This window comes from Sciurus vulgaris (genome assembly GCF_902686455.1).
Source record: "Sciurus vulgaris genome assembly, chromosome: 8".
Classification (NCBI taxonomy): domain Eukaryota; kingdom Metazoa; phylum Chordata; class Mammalia; order Rodentia; family Sciuridae; genus Sciurus; species Sciurus vulgaris.
This window is the reverse complement of record NC_136468.1, coordinates 146,875,445-146,901,962: the sequence shown is the minus strand read 5'-3', so window position 1 is coordinate 146,901,962 and position 26,518 is coordinate 146,875,445. Positions and strand designations below refer to the sequence as shown.

Sequence of the window (26,518 nt, the reverse complement as noted above, 5' to 3'; positions counted from 1 at the left end):
GGAAGTGCGTTGGCGCTGCGGCTGGGAAAGGGCGGGGCCAAGATGGCGGCGCACCTGTCCTACGGTCGTGTGAACCTGAACGTGCTGCGCGAGGCGGTGCGTCGCGAGCTGCGCGAGTTTCTGGACAAATGCGCCGGGAGCAAGGTGAGGGGCCCGAGGCCGCGACACCGCCATCTGTTCCCATGGCCGGCCCGTCCTCATACGGTCCCCGATCTCCTAAGCTCGAGGTGTACGAGGTCCCCAGAGTCTTCCAAGGAGGCGAACTTCGGGGCCCTGCTCCCTGCATCCCGGTGCAGGCGGCAACGACGAGGCGGGGAGGGCCTGGGCATCCAGCCCGGAGACGGCGTGGCCCCGTGACGGCAGGACAAGCCACCTGTAGCCCAGCGCCTGCAGAGCACTTTGATCTGGGCGCCCTCTGAGACACGAGACCAGAGGGGCGCCGCCCGAGGGGTGACGGGGCCCGGTGTCCACTCGTTACAGCGACCGTACGTGTCAGTGCAGATCGTACCTTCGCAAGTCTCTGAAGCACCGATGCCCTATACCCTGCACGTACCCATCATGAGAGTTGTTATTTGAGATTTTAACTTGGCCTTTCTAAAATAGGATTCTCTCCTGTGAGCACCCACCTCAGGAGGGAATCAGACTCTGTCGATCAGAACGTTGTAGGATTTAGGTGTTGTTACCTCTGTGTCCTCCCCGAGAGTTGTCCATCTCCTTAGATAACTACTCTCTACTAAGGATTGAGGAAGCTCGGGAACCAGTCTTGGAGAGAATAGAACCCCAAGAGGTAGAGTGCTTGCTTGTAGCCAGTGAGAGAAGAAAGTGGGATGAATCACAGATCCCTTGTTTAAATTCAGCAGATGATGCCAGAATCTGAATGTGATCGTAGAGCTTATCGATGACAGTACGCTGAAATGCAATATTATACTATAGTTTTGCATAATGTTACTTGTTACTATCAGAGGAAACCAGGCAAAGTGCACAGTGATCTCCATATTTCTTATAAGTAAACAATCTACAATCATGTAAATAAAATTTCAATTAAAAAAAAAAAGGAGTGAAGCTGGAATTTAGTAGCAGAAATACTCAGGGGTCCAGAGCAATGACTTAAGAAGTCTTGACTTGGCAAAGTCCAAGTTCTTTATATGATCTTGGATAGTTACTTAAACTTCCTGAGCTTTTAACATTTTCCTCTTATGCCCAAATAAAATTTGTAGTACTTATAGGTTTTAGGTCTTTATAATTGGAATTCCTGTATGGTTCAATCTAACCATACCATGACTTAGATACACAAATTCTACAGCTCCTTTCTATTGAGAACAATGATTAACTCTTTATCTTCTCTGTGACCCACACTAGCATCACATGCCATTATAATTTAGATTGTTAGACTATGAATGTGATCAGAGCCTATTAAATTTTTTATTTTTTTACTGAGGATTGAACCCAGGGCCTTCCACATGCTGTGCAAGCACTCTACCATTGAGCTGTGTTCCTGGTCCTTTTTAGAAATTTAATTTTTAAGCTGGTCGTGGTGGTACATGCCTGTAATCCCAGTGATGGGAGGCTGAGGCAGGAGGATCACAAGTTCAAAACCAGTCTCAGCAACTTAGAGAAGCCCTAAGTAACTTACCAAGACCCTGTTTCAAAAAAAAAAAGAAAGAAAAATTTAATTTTTAGACAAGGTCTCACAAAGTTGCCCAGGCTGGTCTTGAACTTGCAGTCCTCCTGCCTCAGCCTCCAGAGTAGAGACTCTGGGATTACAGGCATGTGCTACCATTCTTCATGATCCAATTAAAAATTTTAACTCCCAAGTTGGAAGAAATATTCCTGTGTATGACTGCTATTTTCTGTTGATTTTGTTGAAATTCTCAAGATTATCTGTAATAAGAGACAATTTATCTCCATTTCAGGCAATAGTTTGGGATGAGTACCTAACAGGACCCTTTGGCCTGATTGCACAGTATTCACTACTGAAGGTAAATTTGTGTTTTCTTATGGGATTAATAATTCTGAATTTGAGCAGGAATAATAGATAGAATTTTACATTTCCTTGTGAGTGGCTTGCAAATAGTTGAATCGGTACAAACACTGATACTAACGAGTGGTTAACATTTTATATGCAATGCTCTGTGCTAATGCTAGCGTTATATAAGGTGACCATTACCTGATGTCTTCAGTAGTTTGTTGTGTTATTCATTTGAACGCTGGTTTAAAGTGGTAGCTTCATACTGAAACTCTGTCCTTTATGTATTTGGCTGTGGGGGGCCTAAATTTTGATAGTAAATCATTACCTTGCATTTCATTAGGAGTGTATATGATTTCTGGGTCTGGAAATGATAGATAAATTTCAGGGTCTGTGTTAACCTTTTGTGTATGTGTTTTCTTAGGAACATGAAGTGGAAAAAATGTTCACACTTAAAGGAAGTCGTTTGCCAGCAGCAGATGTCAAGAATATTATTTTTTTTGTCAGACCCAGACTAGAATTGATGGATGTAATTGCTGAAAATGTGCTCAGGTATCTCAGAGTTTTTATTTGGTCAAAAGAGGTTGGTCCTTATGATTTTTTTTCTTTTTCTTTTTCTTTCTTTTTTTTAATAGCTTTATTTTATTTATCTATTTGTTATGTGGTGCTAAGGATCAAACCCAGTGCCTCACAGGTGCTAGGTGAGTGCTCTACCACTGAACCACAACCCTAGCCCTTTACAGTGGTTTTTATGTACTGAGCTCTTTGTCATTATAAACCCCCACCCTTGCCAGTGCACTGGAAGGTGGTCTTTTAGAAAATTGGGATAAGCATGGAAGTCTAATGATTGTTTTTCAATATACTGAATATAGTGTGCTTGAATTTCATAAGCAAAATAACAGCCGATTAAAATTTAACATTGCATCCAATGTACAGAGGAAGTCATCTTGCACAGTCTGCACTCTGTGGAACAGTTGATGGATGCATCCCCTAAAATCTTAAAAGCATCTGCGCTATTTTTGGAAGTCCATTGTCAAGGAGAATAGAAGGTGGGAGTCAAGAGTGATTTCTCTTCTTAATATAAGACTGTTGTTTCATCGGTTTTGTTAAAGAACCATTTGTTTTTAGTAAGGCATAGATATCCTCTTTTAATAAACCTGAGAGCTTTATGCCCGGTAAATGGTTTAAAAGAATTCTAGAAGATATACCACAAAGTGATAGCTGTGATTCAATGCTGTTTTCCTGTTTGGGAATTGAAAAAGAGTGAGCATAGAACTCTTAACAGTTTGGATCTGAGAGTTAGTATTCTTACATTTATCTAACCAGTGTTTATTTACTGCCCACTTTGTGCCAGGCAGAGGGGACAAAATAAGCAAAATAGTCCCTGACTCTTAAGAGCTCACAAGCTAATAAATGTTACTTCCTTTGCAGTGAAGACAGACGTGGACCAGCAAGAGATTTCCACATTTTGTTTGTGCCCCGCCGTAGCTTGCTGTGTGAACAGCGGTTGAAGGACCTTGGTGTTTTGGGATCCTTTATCCACAGGGAGGAGTACAGTTTAGATCTTATACCATTTGATGGGGATCTCTTGTCCATGGAATCAGAGGGTGCATTCAAAGTAAGTTTGGCCTTTCCCTGATATCAGACTTGAATTTTTGCCAAATTTATGAGTGTGGAAGTGTCACAAGGCTTGTTTTAATTTGCACTCCTTGATCAGTGTGAAGCTGAGGTTTGTTTCATATGTGTATTGATGTTCAAGATCTTTGGCAAATTGCTTTTTCTTTTTCTTGACTTATTTCTAATTTTTTAGGAGTTCTTTTTATATTCTGTATACTAATCATTGTGATTTATAAAAGCTTCAAGCATCTTCTAGTCTTTGGTTTGTCTTTTAACTTTGTTATAATGCTTTTTATAATGTAAACATTTCCTGCTGGTGTGGTGGGTCACACCTGTAATCCCAGCTGTCAACTTGGGAGGCTGAGGCAGGAGAATCATAAGTTCAAGGCCAGCTTCAGCAATATAGTGAGGCCCTAAGTAACTTAGTGAGACCCTGTCTCAAAATAAAAAATAAAAAGGGCTGGGGATGGCTCAGTGGTTAAATAAATGTCCCTGGGTTCAATTCCCAGTACCAGAAGTAATGATGATGATGATGATGATGATGTAGTAATAAACATTTCTCATGAAAAAGTGACAATTTTAGTAGATTTACTTATTATAATTCACATACCATAAAATTCATCCCTTTAAAGGTTGCAGTTCAGTGGTTTTCACTTTATTCAAACTTGTGCAACTATCACTACACTCTAATTTTGGCACACTGTAATCATCTGCAAAAGACAATAGAGTTGGGTTTGTTTGTTTGTTATTTCCAGAAGGTCAGGGGGATGGGGACTCGAACCCGGGCCTCCAGCATGAGAGTCAGGCGCTCTAGGAGACGGGCTATCTAGACAGCACTATCATCTGCAAAAGAAACCCCACACCCATCAGCGGTCATTCCTTCCTTCAGCCACTGGAAACCACTGATCTATTTTATCTGTATGGATTTGCCTATTCTGGAGATTTCTTATCAGTGAAACCATAGTAGGTATATGGTCTTTTGTGTCTGACTGCTTCCTCTGAGCTTTATGTTTCCAGTGTTCCTCGGTGTTACAGCATATGCCCATCATTTCTTCTTCTTGCCAACTAGTACTTCTCCATAATGGTATTCTACATTTGATGTGTCGTTCATCAGGTGATGGACAGCCAATAGGTTGTTTCCCTTTGGGGCTATTGTTTCTCTTACATATACCTAGGAGTAGACTTGCAGGTCATGTGTTGACTGTGGTTAACATTTTGAGGAACTGCCAAAGTCTTTTTTTTTTTTTTAGTTGTAGATAGATACAATACGCTTTTTAAAATTTATTTATTTATATGTGCTGAGGTTTGAACCCAGTGCCCCATGCAAGCGCTCTACCACTGAGCCACAACCCCAGCCCAGGAATTGCCAAACTCTTTTGCCCAGTAGCGCTACCGTTTCATATTCCCACTAGCAGCGATTGCACCTTCTCACTGATCCTGTCGTCCGTCTTTTCCAACTGGTATGAGTGGTTTTTCATTGTGGTTTTACTTTTCATTTCTGTCATGACAAATGATGTCCGTTATCTTTTCATATGCTTATTTGCCACTTACATGTCATCTGTTGGAGAAATATCTTTTCACATCACTTGCCTACTTTGTGTTATTTATCTTGTTTTTATTACAAAGTTATAATTTTTTTTTTGTACTGGGATCAAACCCAGGGTGCTCTACCACAAACTACTTCCCCAGCCCTTTTTACTTTTCTTATTTTGAGGTATTGCTAAGTTACTGAGACTGACCTTTAACTTGCGATCCTCCTGCCTCAGCCTCCTGACACATAGCAATTATGGATGTGTGCCACTGCACCTAGCAAGAATTCTTTTTTTTTTTTTTTTGCGGTGCTGGGGATCAAACCCAGGGCCTTGTGCATGCAAGGCAAGCACTCTACTGACCAAGCTATCTCCCCAGCCCTAAGAATTCTTAATGTATTCTAGATGCAGATGTCTTATCAGATACAGAATTTCCAAATATTTTCCTCCATTCTGTGACTATTTTTTAACTTTCTTGGTGAAAGTGGGGTCCTTTAATGCACAAATGTTTATAATTTTGGTGAAGTCTAGTTTATCTTTTTTCTTCTTTTACTTCTGCTTTTGGTATCATATTCATGAAACTGTTGCCTAAACCAAGTCACAAAGATTCACACTGGCATTTCCTTCTAAGAGTTTTATAACTTTAGCTCTTGCATTTTAGGTCTTTGATCCATTTTAAGTTAATTTTGTGTATAATATGAGACAGGGGGTCTATATTTTTTTTCTTTTTTCATGTGGATATCCAATTGTTCCAACACCATTTGTTGAAAAGAGTGTTTTCCTCTTTGAATTGTCTTATTACCCTTGCCAAAAGTCAGTTGTGCCTAAGTGTAAGGGTTTATTCAGGTCTTTCAATCTGTTCCATTGGTCTGTCTGTCTTCTTGCCTACAACACAGTCTTGATTCTGTAGCTCTGCTGTAAGCTTTGAACTCAGGAAGTATGAGACCTTTAACCAAAGCGTGTAAATCTGTCACTTTTTTTGTTTGGTTTGCTCTTTTCGAATCTTAATAAATCCTTTACTCTGAAAGTATAGTCTTGCATTTTTTTTTTTTTTAAGTTTTTAAGTTCTCCTCTTTATACATAGGTCTTTAATATGACTTGGGTTATGGGTTTGTGTGTGTGCTATATATTTTCTTTCAGATGGATAGCCACTGACTAACACTGTTGTTGCCCACTGATTATTTTCTAACATAGGTTTATTGGTGAGTGGACATACCTTTTCTCTCTGGTTCTGAAAGTCTTTTTGCCAGTATGTTTTATATACTTACTTTATTTGCCATTTTTCTTCCAATAAACACTTTCTCTCATAGGAATATTATTTATCTTTTAAAAATAACTTGAACAAGTTTTATAAACATAATCCATGCACACGGTAGAATTTCTTTGAATCAGAAAGGTCACAGAATGAAGAGGAAGCCACTCTCTACCCCAGTTCTCCGTCTGCCTGTTCCTTCCAGAAACAATCCCTATTCCTAACTCTTTTTCTTTGTGTATATGTGTGTGTGTTTTCTTTTTTGGGGTACTGAGGATTGAACCCAAGGTTACTTAACCAGCGAACCACATCCCCAGCCCTTTTTAAATTTTTCAGATAGGTTCTTGCTTGATTGGTGAGGCTGGCCTTGAAGTTGCGATCCTCTTGCCTCAGCCTCCTGAATCACTGGGATTACAGGCATGTGCCATCATGCCCAGGCCTTTTTTCTGAGGTGCTTTATGCAGTTGCAGCTCTTAGCCTATATAGTATTCTCCTCACTTTTAAACATATGGTCATATATACACATATACTCATATTTTGATAGCTTGCTCTTTTTTTCTTTTCTTCCCTTCTTTTTTTTTTTGCGGTGCTGGGGATTGAACCCAGGGCCTTGTGCATGCAAGGCAGGCACTCTACCAACTGAGCTATCTCCCCAGCCTGATAGCCTGCTCTTAATAAGACATTTTGGAGTAATCTTCTGCCATTTATGAAAGTGCTTCTGTATTCATAGTTGAAACTGTACTGTGTTCCATTATTTGAATGTATCACCATTTATTGAGCCAGTCCTCCTCTGAAGCATCAGCGTCAACTTCTCACCTAACACAGGAGCCCTTGCTCTGTAGGCTGTCTTCTGCCATTGCCATTTTCTTTTTTCTTTTTTTTTTTTTCTCTTGTGGTACTGGAGATCCACCCCAGGGCCTCATACCTAGTAGGTGAGCTCTTGACCACTGAGCTACAGCCATTTTTTTTTTTAATTTAATTTTGATATAGGGTCCTGATAAGTTACCCAGGCTGGCTTCAAACTTGCAGTCCTTCTGCCTCAGCCTCCTAAGAGCTGGGATTGCAGGCATGAACCACCATGTCGGACTGCTGTTTGTCTTTTGACTTTGCTTATGGTGGTTTTGCTGTGTTTTAATGTAATCATGTTTATCCATATTTTCATCTTTGATTTATGGTTTTGCGCTGCTGCTGCTCCTGGTCCTGAACTTAGAACTCTTGGGAACCATTGATACAATACATAGAATTACTGAAATGTTTTTCTCCCTGTTATGTTGTCTTGGTGGTCATGACCCTAAAAGGGTTCATTTAGGGCAGTGGAAATTTTACACCAGGAAAACTTCTGGGCTTTTTTACCATGTACTTAACACGGAATCTCATAAAGCAATGGGACAGCTTTTCTATAACCAACAGGTTACAGAAAAACAATTCAGACATTCAGAAGAGTTGAATTGTACATGGAATGCTCATGTACCCCTCACTTAGATTCCAGAAACAACATTCTCCTCTACGTGCTCTATCGTATGTTTATGATGGTAAACCTGTATTTAATTCATTCACATCCATACAATTAATGGGAATTGGTGGCAGCCAGGGAAAATTTGCTGTGGCATGACAAACCTGTGCCAAGAAGGGATTTCCTGTTTACTTTCTGATGATTTGAAAAATATGAGTTATTTTCTTTTGAGAATTTTAAGCCCTGGGCTTTGTAAGTTCACTTAAGAGCCTGTTAACTGAAGGATTTCGCCTGGGTCACAGAGCTAAGAGCCGTGCCTAATGTTAAAGTCAGCCCCGTTACTGATGGAATTGAGGTAATTTCACTTATTTGTATATAAGGAGCATAGTTCATGTTTCCTGACCTCAGGAGGCACTTCTAATCAATCTGTGCTTCCGGTTAGGATTGTGATCATCTCCATCATTGTAGTGTATAAAATGGGAAAATTAAAGTTCTGTCCAGTTTAATACTCAGTAATAGCTCGCAGTGTATTGTGGCCTTCATTCTATCAGTGTATCTAAAATCCACATGCTGGGTAAAAACTGCAAGGTTTTCTATGGTGTGGGTATATGAGGGACTTTGGGGTCAAAAAATATGTACATTTAAATGTCACTGGGTGGTATGAGCATTCATCCCAGAATGTCCCCATAGCTTGAAATAGCACATGGAATTCCACAAACACAGAATAGAATTGGGATTTTAACACAAAGGATCACCCTGTCACCAATTATAGTAGGCCAAAATATTCACGATTGAGATCTGTTGTTGCTGGGTGTGTAGCTCAGTGGTAGAGCACTTGCCCTAACATACATGAGACCCTGGGTTTAGTCCCTAGCACTGCAAAAAATAAAATCTATTGTTAACCAAGAAACCTATTATAAGAGATGGAATCATAAAAGGAATGTCTTTTAGTAATACAACTATTTTTTTGTACACAATCTTAATTTTATTTATTTTTATTTGATGTTGAGGAGCAAACCCAGTGCCTCACACATGCTAGGGAAGCACTCTACCACTGAGCTACAGCCCCAGCCATAGTAATACCACTTTTAAAAACTAAATAAAGGGCTGGGGATAGAGCTCAGTGGTTGAGCACTGGCTTAGTATTTGCAAGGCCTTGGGTTCAATCCCTAGTACTGCAAAAAAGAAAGAAAGAAAGAAAGAAACAGCTAAATAAAATGAGAATGCTGGAGCTGAAGAAATAGCTCCTTTTGGAGAGCGCTCGCCTAGCATGCGCAAGGACTGCGGTTCGAATCCCTGGCCCCTCAAGCGGGGGGCGGGGGGACAACAAAACTCTTTAGGGGCTGGGGAGACAGCTCAGTTGGTAGAGTGCTTGCCTTGTAAGCACAAGGCCCTGGGTTCGATCCCCAGCACGCAAAAAAAAAAAAAAAAAAAATGAGAATGCTATTTTAAGAGGTGTTCCCCCCAAATTTTTTTTCTTGCATTTTCATCTTAAGCTCCTTCTGATCAAGAGTTTTAAGTAGCTTTGCCAGAAATTGTGTCTGATGGCAACCTCCATTATGATCTGCCATGTTCAGGAAATGTTAACTTCACCAGACTTGGAGAGTCACCCAGCAATGCTTTTCAGACCACACACTCCTCCGGTCTTGTGCAAGACTGCCCTCTTCCTCATCATTCCTGGCAGAGCGTGTGAGAAGGCCTCCCTTGCTCAGTCTCTGCACCCTTGCTGCCCTCTTGCTTCTGGCCTTGTACACTGGAGACACATTGGGGTAGCAGGAGTCGGGGGTTGGTGCAAAGTACCATTTTGACTTACGAGTGAATGAAGATTGTAAAAAAAAAATCTGAACTATTCCAGATAATAAAAGCTAACTATCACTAAACATATACTGTGTATTTCAGGTACTGATATTGAATATGTTACAAATATTTTTCTCATTTAACCCTCGTCCTATGTGGAATATGCCGCATTCTGCAGATAAATAAACTGAGGCACAGAGAGCTTATCTAACCAGCATAGGGCACAGCTAGTTGACATAACTGGGAGTCAGATCAATGCAATCTAAACTTGTGCTGTGATCCACCAGTTTCTAAACTGGTCACTTCCCCCACCCCCACTTCCCAGATGCTTTTGTGTGTATTTGAGAAGGGGGTGCTTTTTTCAATGCAGAATACATAGTATACATATACATACCTTCATATTCATGAATGATACGCAAAATATGCATGCTGTATATGATAGGATATATCACGTATTTTGTATACTTTACACACATGTATATGTCATGTGTTTTGCATACTCTACAACGCATATTTCAATCTTTAAAAAAGTAAAATATATTTCACATGTGAGATTATAGTCAAGATTTTCAGCTCACTCTTCATTTCTCAAGATATGGTGGTCTTCATTTATGGTTAATGAATGTGAAAATCTGTCTCATCCTTGTAAAAAGGGCTAAGTATTCTGTTGAGTTTTCATGTGTGACTTTGAGGGTAATTCCCGTAGACCACGTGGCCCTCCCAGAATGTCCTGAGTTTACATTCACTAGTAAGGGAGGCGGCCCATCCCTTGCAAGTCTTCATTCATTAGTCTATTATTGGACAGCTGGTCAACTAAGAAGAGCTGCAGGCAGGGCCCACACTTCCCTGTGCCTGGGAAAGCTGCTGCACAGGTGCCCTCAGGGGCTCGGCTGTCACATGGCAGCTTTGCAGTGCTAGCTGGAGTGCTGGCGAAGCATGAAATATTTGGAAATGGTTTTATTGTCCCTTGCTGCACCCCAACCCTAGAACAGAGGCGGCACCTGGAAGGCCCCTGGGAAAAGACTGGTCCGTAGTAACTGGCCTTTCTCCCCCGCAGGAGTGCTACCTCGAGGGAGACCAGACGAGCCTGTATCATGCAGCCAAGGGGCTGATGACCCTGCAAGCCCTGTACGGAACCATTCCCCAGATCTTTGGGAAAGGCGAGTGTGCTCGGGTGAGAACCAGCCGTTTTCTGGTGGTGAAGGGGGTTTGGTAGTGAGGAAAGGGAGACTCCTCACCAGTCCAGCCAGGCCCCATAACTCACAAATTCTGTGTTTGGACTTCCCTCCTCACTCTAATTTGTGTGTTAACCCTCCAGTCTCTACTCATGGTATGTTGTGACAGTGTTGGGAAATTTGTCACCCACTGAGCACATTCTTGGCTGAGGTTGAATAAGGTGACTCTATCTTCTTGTGTCCTCCCTGGACTTCAGTCTGTTCGGTGTCGTGTTTATCCACCCTTTGTAGTTCTCGTTGATGATTTTGCTGGTTAGGCCCTCAAGTATAGAGCTGAAGTGCTGCCTAGTGTTCTGAGCACAGATAGCCCGCCATGCGCCTTGTGGAGAAATCAGTGTGTGAGGGAAGCTTCATTTGGGCCAGAGTGATGGAGTGTTGGCTGTGAATGATTCAGCAGTAGAAGTCAGTGTCTTTAAACAGAAACACACTCAGAACCAGGTTGTGTTGATCAGGTGACAGCAGTTGTGCCCAGTGTATTTCCCTAAGAGCTGTGGGTCAGGGTTAGCTAGCCAAATTCAGTGACTTCAGTGACTTTGTAGAACATTATTGCCTCAGATAGCAAGCATAGTGTGTCTTACTTTCTGCCTTACTGGGGATTAGTGGCTCTTGTTGGCTCTAAGTGGTGGCAGGGGTGGCCAACAGCAAATGCTTTTTGATAGCTGTTTATTTCTTATCAGTCTCACTCTTGCAGTTTTTCTCCTATTTTTATGGTCTGTTTTTAGCTGAATTTTTAAAACTGCTAATTCCAGGAAGGTCCCACCTGATTCAATATTTTATTTCCAGCAAGTTGCTAATATGATGATCAGAATGAAGAGAGAGTTTACAGGAAGCCAAAATTCAATATTTCCTGTTTTTGACAACCTCTTGTTGCTTGATCGAAACGTGGATTTATTAACGCCTCTTGCCACTCAGCTTACTTATGAAGGACTCATTGATGAAATCTATGGCATTCAGAACAGTAAGTAAAATGACCCCTATTTTTCCTAGTAGGTAATATGATAAAAATATCCTTTTTGAGGCTGCCATTCTTATGTGGCATACTTAAGCATTATGTGACCTTAACAATCCAGTTTCTAATGATGATTTCAAAGTGCAGGTTAGCATAAACCTTTTTGGCAGCAATTTGGCAACTCATAAAACATTAACTCTTGGCTCAAGAAAATCCAAAGCTTTAGCATGTCCCTTGAGGAATCATTCCAAAAAAGGAGATCAGAGAGGTTTGCAGAAAAATTTGTATTGCCCTTTCTGGAATTTTCTGAATAATCCAGGTGGTTGGGAACATAATAATAAATGTGGAACATAAAAAACTATGTAGCTAAACTTATTCCAGTTATAAATTTTATATCTGTTTGTATAATATGTAGTTTACATGTGTTTCTTCCATATAGATGTATATAGTATACATAAAATGATCAAATGGGAGCATCCAAAAAGAAGAAAATAACTGGAGGAGAAATACCCAGACCATGCCTCCAAAGAGTCAGCCTCATGGCTGGCAGTAGTTCTGGAGAGCTTGTGCAAGAGGTGGCTGTGCTGGGTTTGCAAACAAGGGTAGAGTTCTGATGGAGGCTCTGGGGAGGGGTGGCCAGCTTGCAGGAGAGAGCACAGATGGAGACAGACTCAGGGACAAGGCTGATACAGAAGGTTGGGGTCACTTAGTGGAACATTGGAAGGCCTGCTAGATTTTGGGCATGACAGGTTATTAGGTTAGAGGTCACAAGCATGTTTTGTTTGGTTGATTTTGACCCATGTGATATTTCTTTGTTTCTGTCAGCACTTAAAATCTGAGAGATTTAAATTTTTTTTTTTTTTTTGTACTGGGGATTGAATCCAGAGATGCTCTCCCACTGAACTACATCCCCAGCCCCTTTTATTTCTTAGGCTTCAGGGTCTTGGGCTAGGGATGTAGCTCAGTAGTAGAGTACTTGCCTAGTACACATGAGACCCTGAGTTTGATGCTCAGCAACCACCGAAAAAAAAAATAGTGTGAAACAGGGCTTTGATAAGTTGCTGAGGCTGGCCTCAAACTTAAAATTGTCCTGTTTCAACCTTCCAAGAAGCTAGGATTACCAGTGTGCACACTTTTTTTATTTTTCATTAAATATAAAAAAGCCACTGGCCTTTACTTCATGTGATGCTCTCTGGTATTTCCTCTTTCGTTTGTTGCTGTTTTGTTATCTTGTTTTTTAATGTTTCTTGCAACCCAATAGCTTGATTCATGATACCCTAATGGGACATACCTGCAGTTTGAAAAGCATAGAAGACAATGGGCAGATCCTTGTAAGCTTTTTTTTTTTTGCGGTGCTGGGGATCGAACCTAGGGCATTGTGCTTGCAAGGCAAGCAGTCTACCAACTGAGCTATATCCCCAGCCCCCTTGTAAGTTTTTTTATGGTGCCGGGCATCAAACCCAGGTCCTTGCTCATGCTAGGTAATTACTGTACCACTGAACTACACCTAACTTACAAAAGAGAAAAAGTAACCTAATCTCTCAATCAGTTTAGGAACTGGACATTGCTGTGGTGGCTCATATAGAGGTGCCCCCAAAGAAAAATGGAACCATGGTATCAATACCAAAGAGTCACTATTTCCTTTTTTTTTTTTTCCCCCCCTTTGGTACCAGGGATTGAACCCAGGAGTGCTTAACCACTGAGCCACACCCAGCCCTTTTTATTAGTTTTATCTTGAGACAGGGTCTTGCTAATCTGCTGAGGCTGGCTTTGAACTCACAGTCCTGCCTCTTCCTCCTGAGCTGCTGGGATTACAGGTGTGCGCCACCTTGCCTGTCAAGAGTCACTATTTCCTACCTGTACTTGGATCATGGGAAATAAAAACCCAGAGCTGTATGCCACTTTCTTGTAGAACTGTCTTCCATTCTCTGTTGAGCTGGAAATTCCCTATTGTGCCTGCGCTCTTGATTGTTGCTTCTTCCAGTAATTGCACATAGGTGCTTGTTTCCTCCCATTGTCATTCAGGTTATGTGAAATTACCCCCTGAGAAATTTGCACCCAAGAAGCAGGGCGAAGGCGGGAAGGACCTCCCCACAGAGGCAAAGAAACTCCAGCTGAATTCTGCAGAGGAGCTCTATGCAGAGATCCGAGATAAGAACTTCAACGCGGTGGGCTCTGTGCTCAGCAAGAAGGCAAAAATCATCTCTGCGGCCTTCGAGGTGAGACGAGCTTTGAGGGTCGTCCTGCTGTTCTCATTGCTAGGGCGCCCGCCCCCAGGAGAATAAGAACTCCACATACACGGCCTCGGATAGCTAGCTGCACCTTTCCTACGCCGAGTAACTGCAGGTTCGTGAGGACCCAGGGGTCTCTTTTTTTCCCAGACCTATGTCGAAAGAGGCCTTGTTAGGTTTTTCTCCTTTTGTAGGGCACATGGGACACACATGTTTGCAGTTTATAAGTTTTCAGCACACACATTTTCATTGACTTCCTTTAAATTATTTCCTATCTCACTTAAGAGGAAGCCAGCTGTACTAAAAATAAAAGCTCTTCTGTGACAGAACTTGCAGTTCATGATGGAAACTGCAGGTCCAGCCACCGTGTTGGTGGCAGGGGAGCCCCGCATGTGTGGTGGGTGATAATGAGACCGAAGTCCCTGATAGCCCAGGGCCTCATTATCACTTCCTGCCTCCTCTTGCCCTTCACTGGTTTATTCTTGTTAAGCTCCTTTTTGAAACATGGGAATCAGTAAGCTGATAAACTCTGAATATTTAGACTTTGAAGACATAAATTAGAAAAATTTTAGAAAATTTTTTCACTGAGCATTTAGTTCCAAATTTTATCTGTCTTAGGAATTATATTCATTAATTGATTTTCATATTTCTGAAGATACTTTTGGTTGAAATTATCAAATTTTGCCCTGAAAAATAGTCTCATCACTAAGCTAGGTTCACTTTGTTACATCATTCAAGATTGACATTCAGAGAAGGACTGGATTTGTTACATAGGAAATGGTTCACTGTTTAAAGCCTCCTCTACACAAAACCTGATTTTTTCATCTTAGTTTTTTACTCAGAAATTTGTATGGTTTACCCAACACTATCCACTAATACTTACATGCCCATAAAATACTGACAAAATGTATGAACTGATGCACAGGAAAAGAGAGTTGTAGGCACTTTGTCTCTATAGTGCTAATGTGTATGGCGCCGTGGCACAAGCAACCACAGAGGCTAAGGCAAGAGGATCAGAAAGTTGGAAGCTAGCCTCTGCATTTTAGTGAGACCCTAAGCAACTTAGCTTGTGTCGCTGACTCAAAATAAAACTTAAAAAAGGACTGAAGTAGCTCCAGTGGTAGAGTGCCCCTGGTTTAATCCCAGTACAAAAAAATAATTAAGTATTTAAAAAGAAGTGCTAATATGGGAAACAGGCCCCTCAAAGTCTTTCAGTGACACATTGATCTTTTTCGTTGTTCTGTATAATGTCGGCTAGGTTTGTCCTAACTTGTCTATATCCATTCCTTCATGGTAAAGTAAGTTAAATATCCTCTGAATGTCTGCACTGCTTGAAGCCACTGCCCTCTTGTCTGTTTCAGGAAAGGCACAACGCTAAGACAGTGGGGGAGATTAAGCAGTTTGTTTCCCAGTTGCCCCACATGCAGGCAGCAAGGGGCTCACTTGCAAATCATACCTCAATTGCAGAGTTAATCAAAGATGTCACTAGTAAGTATCCTTTGGGGCCGGTTTCTATACACAGTGATACTTCCTTGGGAAAGTTGACTTATTTTTTTCCTTCTGCACTGAGGATACAACCCAGGACCTTGCTCATACAAAGCTTGTACTCTACCATTGAGCTTCACCCCAGCCCTGTCAGCTGTTCTAAGATGGTGTATTTCTCAGTATTAAGTAAGTGTACACGTTAGCAGTTAGCAATTAACTCTGTCTTATGACAAAATATTTAGAATATAGATAAGAGAAAAAAATTATGCATCCAGGCACAGTGGCATACACCTGTAATCTCAGCAACTTGGGAGACTGAGGCAGAAGGATCACACATTTGAGGCCAGCCTGGGCAGTTAGCAAGGCCTTTAGAAACTTGGTAAGACCTGGTCTCAAAATAAAAAATAGAAAAGGACTGGGGATGTATCTTAGTGTTAAAGTGCTCTGGGTTCAATCTGTAGTATCTTTACCCACCCACACGCACAAAAAATAGTTTTTGTTAATATTGAAGCTCATTATGCAAGATTTTGACATCAGTATTTAAATCCTAAGGATAGCAAAGGAATACAGTAGTCAACTATATCTAAATGTAATGTAGAAATTTAGAGTTCTAGGGCTTTCCATGTTTCTCATAAGTGTCTCATTGGCTGATGATTGAATTTGTGCTTGCTTTCTTTTTTGCATGTCTTCTTTCTTTTTTTTTTTTATTGTAAACAAATGGGATACATGTTGTTTCTCTGTTTGTACATGGCGTAAAGGCATACCATTTGTGTAATCATAAATTTACATAGAGTAATGTTGTTTGATTCATTCTGTTATTTTTTCCCTTCCCCCCACCCCTCCCACCCCTCTTTACCCTCTATACAGTACTTCCTTCCTCCTTACTTGCCCCCCTCCCTAACCCTAACTCTAACCCTAACACTAACCCTTCCCTCCCCCCCATTATGTGTCATCCTCCACTTATTAGCGATATCATTTGTCCTTTGGCTTTTTGAGATTGGCTTATCTCACTTAGCATGATATTCTCCAATTTCATCCATTTGCCTGCAAATTCATCCATTTGCCTGCAAATGCATGTCTTCTTTCTTAATCACACTTTGTATATAAAAGCAAACCACTCAAAATTAATGTTTATTGAATTTCTGAGTTGAAAATTTGCTAATTATATTTTAGCTTCTGAAGACTTCTTTGATAAATTAACAGTGGAACAAGAGTTTATGTCTGGAATAGACACTGACAAGGTATGTAGACAATAAAGCTGTCAATAACAAATAGTTGAAAGTTTACCATACATAAAACTATAGTCAAATAAACGATTGCTTTGATACCCATGCCTTGCCTAAATATTTTTAGAAGCAATGCAAAATGTGAAATATGGATTTTGTCAAGTACAAATGTTTAGCATTACTCTGTGTAAGATACTTTGTGCAATATAGATGGTGAAATGAGACATGGTCCCTGAAATCCAAGATTTTTAAGGACTAGAATAGATAAATTAAGATCTTTGCTTTGGGGGCTATGGATTTGGCTCAGTGGTAGAGGGTGTGCCAGGTACGCATGAAGTCCTGGGTTCAGTCCCCAGCACTGCAAAAAACAAAAACAAGATATTTACTTTTTGGGAGAATTTGTTGTATCATGTCTTTATGTATTCAACTGTAGGGGTTGTGTGTAGCTCAGTGGTAGAGCACTTGCCTAGCATGTGCAAGGCCATGGGTTCAATCCCCAGCACCCCCATCCCCCCAAAAGTCAGCCTTATTAATCTCCTAAGTTATTCCATTTGTGAAAATTCCCATCTTCTAAAAATATTCTTGTTACTTTACACTAAATTGCTGCTATTTTTGAGATAAACTTGGTCCCACAAGCCCCAAACATTTGGCAGTCTCTAAGGAGTTTGTCCACCGAAATAGATGTGTCAGGGCAGCATTGGGGGTGGCCACAGATGTCCTCACTGCCTCTGCTCCTGTAATTTGGCCTGATAACTGGTGTGTTTCTGTGGGGACTGGGGGCGTGTGTGGCAGGGGCTGAGGAAGCTACCTCAGTCAGGGCTTAGGGAATGAGAAAAAATAATGAGCCAATCTCTTGCACATTTCCTTTCTTTAACTTAGCAAAATAATTCTAAAAATCAAGTTCTTTAAGTTTCTGAAGGCAGTGGTATATGTATGTGCTTCGTTTCTAGGTCAACAATTACATTGAGGATTGCATTGCCCAAAAACACCCGCTGATCAAGGTTTTAAGGCTGGTCTGCCTCCAGTCTGTGTGCAACAGTGGACTCAAACAAAAAGTTCTGGATTACTACAAAAGAGAAATTCTCCAGGTAGTGTATTTTAAAGTTTTTAATTTGCCAAGGGGGAAAGCATTTTTAAAAAAAGTCACTAAATGCCTTTTTTGGTATATTGCTACTACTATCTTTAATCTTTTAACAGGTATAAGAATTGTTCTAATTATCTGTAGTTATTTATTCTATTTCTATAGTAAAAACAGTAGCAAGCATTTACTGAGTATTTATTGTCCACCGGGGCCTATCTGAAGGGCTTTATGCATATGTGTTTGTTTAACTCTCAGACAGCCTGATGAGTTAGATGCTATTATCATCCCTCGTTTATGGATGAAAACCCTAAGGCATGTACTAATTTCATAACTGGCCCATGGTCACCAGCTAGTAAATGTTGGAACCAGCGCCAAAACCCAGGCAGTTTGGGCCTAATGCTCATGTCCTCAATGAGCCGGTTATATGATGGAGGAAGATAACTTTGCAAATTTCGGATAACAGTTCCTTAACAGGCTTATTTAAGAAAAGCCTGTTACTTTATTTTTTTAATTAAAAAATTTTTTTTTAGTTGTAGGTGAACACAATACCTGTATTTTATTTATTTTTATGTGGTGCTGAGGATCTAACCCAGGTTCTCACATGTGCTAAGTAAGTGCTCTACCACTGAGCTACAACCCCAGCCCAAGCCTGATACTTTATAATAAGGAAGAAGTTCATTGCTGTTTTATGTATGTATGTATGTATTTTTATTTTTTGTTTTTGTTTTGTTTTGGGGGATTTTTTGCTTCCTCTATTTTAAAAAAATCTTGTTTGAAAATGTCTCAGGCAGTATTGATTTGCTGTCATTGTTAAATTTATCATTAAAATTAAGGGCTCATTAATTTTGTTTGCATTTGTTTTTTTTTTTTTTTTTTAAGTTACAGAGAAACCATGCATACTCCTAAGATTCCAAGAATGCAGAAGTACATGGAGCAAAAGATGAACATCCTGAGACCCACACACTCCCATTTCCCTCCCCAGACGTGACCCACGTCAGCCATTTGGTGTGGCTCCTTCCAGTTTCCCATTTTCTTTTTTCTTTTTTTTTAATATATATTTTTAGTTGTTGATGGCCCTTTATTTTATTCATTTATTTATATGCGCTGCTGAGGATCAAACCCAGTGCCTCACACATGGTAGGCAAGTGCTCCACCGTGGAGCCACAACCCCAGCCCCCATTTTCAAATATATACAAAGTGCATTTTTGTATACAAACTTCAGAGTGATACTGGCTGGATCCTGGCTCAGCTCTCTTTTTCCTGGCCACAAGATCTTGAGCAAGTTATTTAAAAGTCTCAAATGAAGCCAGGCACAGTAGTATACACCTGGTAATCCAAGAAATTTGGGAGACTGAGGCAGGAGGATCATAAGTACAAGGCCAGCCTTAGCAACTTACTGAGGTCCTAAGCAACTTAGACCATGTCTCAAAATTTAAACAAATAAATGAATAAATTAAAAGGGCTAGGGATGTGGTTCAGTGGTTAAGCACCTCTAGGTTTAATCCCCAATACCAAGTAAATAACTCAAAAGGAGATAATAATAATACGTACCTCGTGGGTTTGGGGGACTTTTTGTTTTTATTTGAGACAAGGTCTTGCTGAGTTACTTAGGGCCTCGCTAAACTGAGGTTGACTTGGAACTTGTGATCCTCCTGCCACAGCCTCCAGAGTTGCTAGGATTATAGGTGTGCACCATCATGCCTGGCTGCCTCATGGGTTTGAGGATGACTGAGCTCAAAATGAATGTAAAGTGCTCAGACCAGAACCATGCTCAGCTCCTAGAAACTATTTTCAGGTTTTGGTTTCTATTTATATCTTTTTTAAAGGCAGAAGTAGAATCCTACTATATATACTATTTTATTAACCTTTTTTTTGTCTTTAAGAATAGATTCAGAAGCTCTTTCTTATTGGGATGTGTAGATCTGCCACATCCTTTTTAGAGCTAATTATATCCCACCTATAATTTATTTGATGCTTACTTAGGTTGAGCCCATAAATTCTGACTTAAAAAATTTTTAACCCCGCTTTGAAACAATGAGCTGGGTTAATATCAGTGGACAAGCAGTTTTAGACAAGTCTCATCCCTGCCCTGTCCCCTGTGCTCATCAGGGGTTACTGCTGGACCTTGTTAATGTGCCCTGAAGTACAAAGCAAATCGATTTGTTGGAAGTGCTCTGTTTTGAAAATTGCAAAAGCCCTTTTCCTGATCCGACATCAAGGCCAAATGATTTCTTTGCAGACCTACGGCTATGAGCACATACTGACCTTGTACAACCTAGAGAAGGCCGGCCTGCTGAAGCCACAGACAGGGGGCAGGAACAACTACCCCACAATTCGGAAAACATTACGCCTCTGGATGGATGATGTTAACGAGCAAGTAAGATGCACTCCTCCACTGTAACTGCACTTAGTTACTGGTTTCATGGTTCACTGTGACAACATATGCTACTTAATCTACATATCTAATTTTTTTAAAAAAATATTTTCTTAGTTGTCAATGGACCTTTATTTATATGTGATGCTGAGAATCAAACCCAGTGCATCACACATGACAGGCAAGTGTTCTATCTCTGAGCCACAACCCCAGCCCATTGTTTGGTTTTTGGGTACCAGGGTTTGAACTCAGGGGCACTCGACCACTTAGCCACATCCCCAGCCCTAATTTGTATTTTATTTAGAGACACTGAATTGCTTAGCACCTCAGTTATTTGATTTGCTAAGGCTGACTGAACTTGAGATCCTCCTGCCTCAGCCTCTGGAGCCACTGGGATGACAGGCGTGTGCCACTGAGTCTGGCTGAAGAAGTAATGCATTTGTGTGTTGTGTCCATCAGAATCTCAGGAGGAAACAGAGATTGCTATCAAACTGGGGAGCCTGAGGAGAGATTAATAAAGATGTGGGCACTGGGCACAGTGGTGCACGCCTATAATCCAAGTGGCTCAGGAAGCCGAATCAGGAGAATCACAAGTTCAAAGCCAGCTTCAACTTAGTGAGACCCTAAGCAACTTAGCAAGATCCTGTCTCAAAAAATAAAAAGGACTGGGGATGTGGCTCAGTGATTGAGCACCTGGTTTCAATCCCTGATACCTAAAAAACAAAAAGATGTGGATGGAGTAGAGACTAGTAGGCAATACAGTGGGGAGCCCTTACCTACTACTGAGGCCTGAAGGGCAGCGAAGGAGTTATTCTAGAAAGCTGGGATGGAAACTGCAGAGGGACACATCTAGTCTCCAGCAGTGTCACAGGTGGAAGCCAGGGAGATACAAGCCCTGACCTCATGCTACTGCCCACTCTCCAGCTGCCCCCTGCATGCCTTCTATTGTGCAAGCACAAACAGGGTGTGGGACCGTGTTGGCATAGCACCTACGAGCCATCTCCAGGGCCTCCTGGGGAACCACAGGAGGTGCTGGTGGGAAATGTTTACCAAGAGTAAGTCAGACACGCAGAAGTAAGGCAAGTGGTGATGAGGAGGTTTCCTTCCACAGCTTATCCAGTTTCCTGCAGAGTTAAACCAGTTTTAATCTACCCTTCTAGAAAGATTCTATGCCTATGTAAACATTTTTACACAAATGGTACATATCCTATACTGTTGGTCTCAAAAGTAGCATATACTTTCCTTTACATTTGTTAACTTTATTTTTATTTTATTTTTTTTGGTACTAGGGATTGAACCCAGGGGTGCTCTACCACTAAGCTATATCACTAGTTCTTTTTATATTTCGTTTTGCGACAGGATCTTGCTAAGTTGCTGAGGCTGGCCTCAAATTCATGGTCCTCCTGCCTCAGCCTCCCAAGTAGCTGGGATTATAGGCATGTGCCACCAAGGCTGACTTACATTTGTTGTATATTGTAATATTCCTAATTTTTTTTTTTTTGTCTTTTTGTTTGTTTGGTTGGTTTTTGGGTTTTTGTTGTTGTTGTTTCTTTTTTGGTTTGTTTTTCATAAGGGACTTATTTGGGATGCCTTTCTTAAGAAATGCTTATAACTAGTTTTCTCTATTAATAGCAAAATTGGATTATTTTTTTCCCCAGTGGGAAAATAGATACCCTTAATTTCTGTGTTGTATCATGTGCATAATCTCTTAGTGCAGCTCTCCTCACTATTCTCATCTTCCTGCCTCCAAACCCACCCATCACTTCACTAGATATTGAAGATCCTTCAGTGATCCACCCTATTCTTTCTCATTCTTTTTTATGTTTACTTTATTAAAATACTGAGTTTATTTCACACATATATTTTTGTTTCACAACTATTTCCATGTCTGACCCCCGCTACTATGTCCTATCATGACATTCCACACAGTTAAAAACCAAGCAAAGGGTGTGGTGGCACACACCTGTAATCCCAGCAGCTCGGGAGGCTGAGGCAGGAGGATGGAGAGTTCAGAGCAGCCTCAGCAACTGTGAGGCCCTAAGCAACTCAGCAAGACCCTGTCTCTAAATAAAATACAAAATTGGACTGGATGTGCCTCAGTGATCGAGTGTCCCTGAGTTCAATCCTTGGTGGTGTTCACGTCCACTGAATCTTGCATCCATGCACTTAGGTGGGAGAGGAGGAGGACAGAAAATATATGAGTGCTTCCCCAGGGAACAGATGTGCAGGACGGAATCACACCAGTCATTCCTTTTAATTGCTACTTAGTGGGGTTTTTTGTTTTGTGCTGGAAATTAAACTCAGGGCTTTGCACATTGCTAAGCATACACTCTACCACTGAGCTACATCCCCAATCTCCACAGAGTGGTTTTAAGGATATACCTTATTTTGTGATTTAACAAATTCATAAGATAGAAATTCAAGTAGTTTCTAACCTTTTGCAATTTACTTTGTTACAACTAATATTCTTTGGTTATCTCTGATGGTCTACAAACACCTCTGTAGGATAAATGCCTAAAAATATCATTGCTGGGTTCAAAGGTTGTAGGCATTATTATTCAGCTGGAGTGTCACAGTACCATCTAAGAAATTTCTCGCCAAACAGATGATACTTTTTCATCTTCTTTTTTTAAATTTTTTTTTTAGTTGTCTATGGACCTTTATTTATTTGTATTTGGTTCTGAGAATCGAACCCAGTGCCTCCCACGTGCTAGGCAAGCACTCTACCACTGAGCTATGACCCCAGCCTGACTTTTTCATCTTCAATACCCAGAGTTTCTTTGAGTGACTTTTCAAGATTTGAGTCAAAATGAAGCCCTGGCTGGTAAAAATAAAGTTCATTTGGTTAGGGATTGGAGCAGGGCATGGGTGAGGGGGTTGTGTTTCTGCTTTCAAATCAGGTAGTTTTGAACTACCCTGAAGATAGAGGTGGCTCTGAATCTCTGTATCTCCAGGTGCTTTTTTTCTTTATTTATTTGGCAGAACCCCACAGACATATCCTACGTGTACAGTGGTTATGCCCCCCTCAGCGTGCGGCTGGCTCAGCTGCTTTCCAGGCCTGGCTGGCGGAGTATCGAGGAGGTTCTCCGCATCCTCCCAGGCCCCCACTTTGAAGAACGGCAGCCACTGCCCACAGGGCTGCAAAAGAAACGTAAGTCCGAGTCCAGTGTATATGAATAATTATGTGCTATTAGCGTGGTTTTCGTGTATTGTGCAGTTGCTTTGTAAAAGACATCTTGAAGTACTTAGGTATCAGAGTCGAGTGTGCCTCTTTTGTCAGTCGCTAATGGCTAATGTCTATCGAAGCAGCAGAGCCGTGTCATTCCCTCGGGGGAGCAGCTTTCAGTCTCCACAGCGAGGTTCTCAGGAGTCTGAAAAAGCATTGAGATCAAAATCAGTGTTCCTGAGTTTGAAATGAGCTGTCTGTACTAAGACATATTCGACCTTTATTCTTATGAGTTTGGAAAAATCATTTTAAGAGGCAGGAAGAAAGGTACTAATAATGATTACTTCAGGATTCTGAAATGTTTACATTTTAGGTCAACCGGGAGAAAACCGAGTTACTCTGATATTTTTCCTCGGGGGTGTGACCTTTGCCGAAATCGCTGCCCTGAGGTTCCTCTCCCAGTTGGAGGATGGAGGTACAGAGTATGTAATCGCCACCACTAAACTGATGAATGGAAGCAGCTGGATCGAGGCTCTAATGGAGAGACCTTCCTAAGGTGTTCAAAGGAGACTTAACAAGTGCATGCAGAACAAGCACTGCAAGTTGCTGAAAGGAAGTGAACCCTTAGAAGAAACAGGAATACAGAAGTTACTTTGGGGTTTGCTTCTTATACTACTGTTTTCTCCTTTCGGCTCCTTTGTGTTCATAATTTCTTGGAGAAAGAAGGAGGAAATTAACCTGGGTAAAAGAGAATTTGGTTTTGAATTTTCTAAGCTCAGGCTCTTCATTATAGGACTCTGGAAATGCAGTTAAGATGGTGGGACTGGATAATCCACATAGCTGCACAAATGGGGACAGCTATTTAAACAAGAAAACAGACACCATGGGGCAAAAATGAAAATAGAGGGGGAAAGTCCAACTTCTAGTCCACAGGGTTCTATTTCTAGGAAAGGCATCAGGTCTAAGGTGGTGGCTGTGTCTTGAGGGCTAGAGTAATGTTGTCCTTAGTGGTTTCTTTTTCCTGCAGAGGAATGGCACATTATAGTTGTGTTTTTAGTTTCTATCTTATTCCTAAGGCAAGTTTTGTTTCCTTCTTAAAAATGAAGAGATTTTAGGGTGCTTCTTGCCCCAAATCACAAAGTTTATGTTCTCTCTGATCAGCTTCATCTGTGTAGGTTCCATCCTATCAAGGGCTTTCTACATTGAAGAATATAATAATTGGGGAGCAGTTTCCAGAGGATGTAACCACTCAGAGACACTCCAAGACACTTCAATGGTAGATGCCTCTGTTGAGGTTTTAGTTTTCTTCCCTGTCCATCATGGGCCCAACATCTAGTTGGTCCCAGCATGAACAGTGGTGACTCTTGCTTCGTCAGCATCCTGCAACCCCACCCCTATCCCCAACTGCTCTGTGCCCTTCTGTGGCTCTCAGTGGCCACTTGCATCCATGTTTTTTGAAAAATATTGTTTGGTTGCAGTCCCTGGTCTGGTGACCTCAGCTGCCCATGGTTGATCTCATTGACAATGTGAGAGTCCAGTAGCCTCAGCTGCCACTGTTCCTGCCGAAGACTGTTAGCTGTGCTGGAGAACAGGGATGTGGGTGGAGATGTCTGAAGTTATGTGTGATCCCTGCCTCTCTTCTGCTCATCCCAGCATCTGGAGGAGTTAAGGGTGCCATGCAGGGGACCAAGTTGGTAGCTTTTCTGCCATTGCCCAAGTTTCCTGGTCAACTGGGAGAAAACCAGCCTGGGGAACTTTGCCAGATCCCACCCCAGGTGTGTTTTCTATCATTAATTATTAATCACATGTTTTTCCCTCACCTTTTTCAGTAGTAGGATTATGATGAGTATGCTGCATGTTACGCGTGAAAGAAAATCTGTATTTAAAAAAAGCTCTTTAGTAAAATAATGAAGGGTGGCAGAGGTAATGTTTAAAAGATTTGTTTCTCATGGAATTAATTTGGCCTTGACATTCATTATTTGGAAATGGAAAACCATTCTTGTTTTAGAAAATCCTTTTTCAAATACTTGTTATCCCAGGGAGATTAGTTTATACTCTGGAGCCCTAACAGTTGTCTGTCAGCCTCAGCTGCTTTAGAGAATGAAATCTACCTTGTCCCTCAATGTTTTTGGCTCATGGGATTCAATTCATGTCTGGTCAAGTCTCCTTGGCTGGGGTTTTTGTTCTGTGAACAGACACTCGGTTGTAGTCTCATGTGTCTGCATTCACTTGTGACTTTGTATTTGCTTGCTCAGAGCATAGCTAGGTCAGCTCCTAAAAATGTATTCAGCAGAAGACATCAATTACTTCATTTGTATGCAAAGAGAAAGTGGTGGATAATTGCATATTATATGCTTTTGTGTACGTTCACTTAATACTTGAAGCTGTCTGAGAAAGGGTATGTGAATGGCACATTTATTCTCAGTGAAGGCAGATTGTTTACATCATGTCTGGATTTTTGTCTATTGGGTAGACAGTGTCCCTTTAATAAAGAAGTCTATATAGATAACTGTTTTTTGTTTTTTTTTTTTTTGTTTTGTTTTGTTTTTGATACTGAGGATTGAGCCCAGGGGCACTTTACCACTGAGCTACATCCCCACCCCTTTTTATTTTTTTTATTGATACAGGGTCTAAGTTGCTGAGGCTGGCCCTGAACATAGGATCTTCCTGCCTCCACCTCCCAAGTGGCTGGGATTATGGGCATACACCACCACATCCAGCTGACATTGATTCCATTTTGTGTCTTCTTACATAATTGTGAGTTTTACCCAACAGAGAAATAAGTATCTTAATTGTGGAGTAAGAGAGTAATGGTTAAGAGAGCAAAGATTAAAAACTGGACATTTGGGCCTGGGGGTGTAGCTCAGTTGTAGAACACTTGCTTACTATTCTCAAGGCCCCAGGTTCAATCCCCAGAACCACCAAACCAAACCAAAAACAAAAGACATTTCATTTTCATTCTTGGAGAGAACTGGAAAGGTCTGTTGAGTTCTATTCCATTCTAGCTCTGCTCTCACTGGAAATGGGTTTTCATTAATCATGATGTGCTGGTCTGTGTCTTCTCAATGGTATATTGAAGACTAACTGGGGTTACTATTTTGTGTCTTCTTATATAGTTGTGAATATTATCCAACAGGGAAATAAATATTTTAACTGA

At 41.1% G+C, this 26,518-nt stretch overlaps 1 protein-coding gene across 1 annotated transcript; it reads left to right on the top strand.

Moving 5' to 3' along the window:
* VPS33A (VPS33A core subunit of CORVET and HOPS complexes) lies at positions 1 to 26,518 on the top strand. The gene is made up of 13 exons (XM_079149581.1): positions 1 to 144; positions 1,914 to 1,979; positions 2,391 to 2,518; positions 3,398 to 3,584; positions 10,672 to 10,788; positions 11,633 to 11,807; positions 13,824 to 14,017; positions 15,391 to 15,517; positions 16,688 to 16,755; positions 17,691 to 17,828; positions 20,061 to 20,198; positions 23,178 to 23,346; positions 23,735 to 26,518. Exons 1-13 carry the CDS (start codon positions 43 to 45, stop codon positions 23,914 to 23,916), a joined length of 1,791 nt encoding a protein of 596 aa, XP_079005707.1. The 5' UTR covers positions 1 to 42; the 3' UTR covers positions 23,917 to 26,518.

What these genes read in the sequence shown, in the direction of transcription:
- VPS33A (XM_079149581.1), top strand. Translation starts at nt 43, where the DNA reads ATGGCGGCGCACCTGTCCTACGGTCGTGTGAACCTGAACGTGCTGCGC. An exon ending in CACAGTATTCACTACTGAAG is followed by an intron (nt 1,980 to 2,390) that starts GTAAATTTGTGT and finishes GTGTTTTCTTAG; the next exon opens with GAACATGAAGTGGAAAAAAT. An exon ending in CACAGGGCTGCAAAAGAAAC is followed by an intron (nt 23,347 to 23,734) that starts GTAAGTCCGAGT and finishes TTTACATTTTAG; the next exon opens with GTCAACCGGGAGAAAACCGA.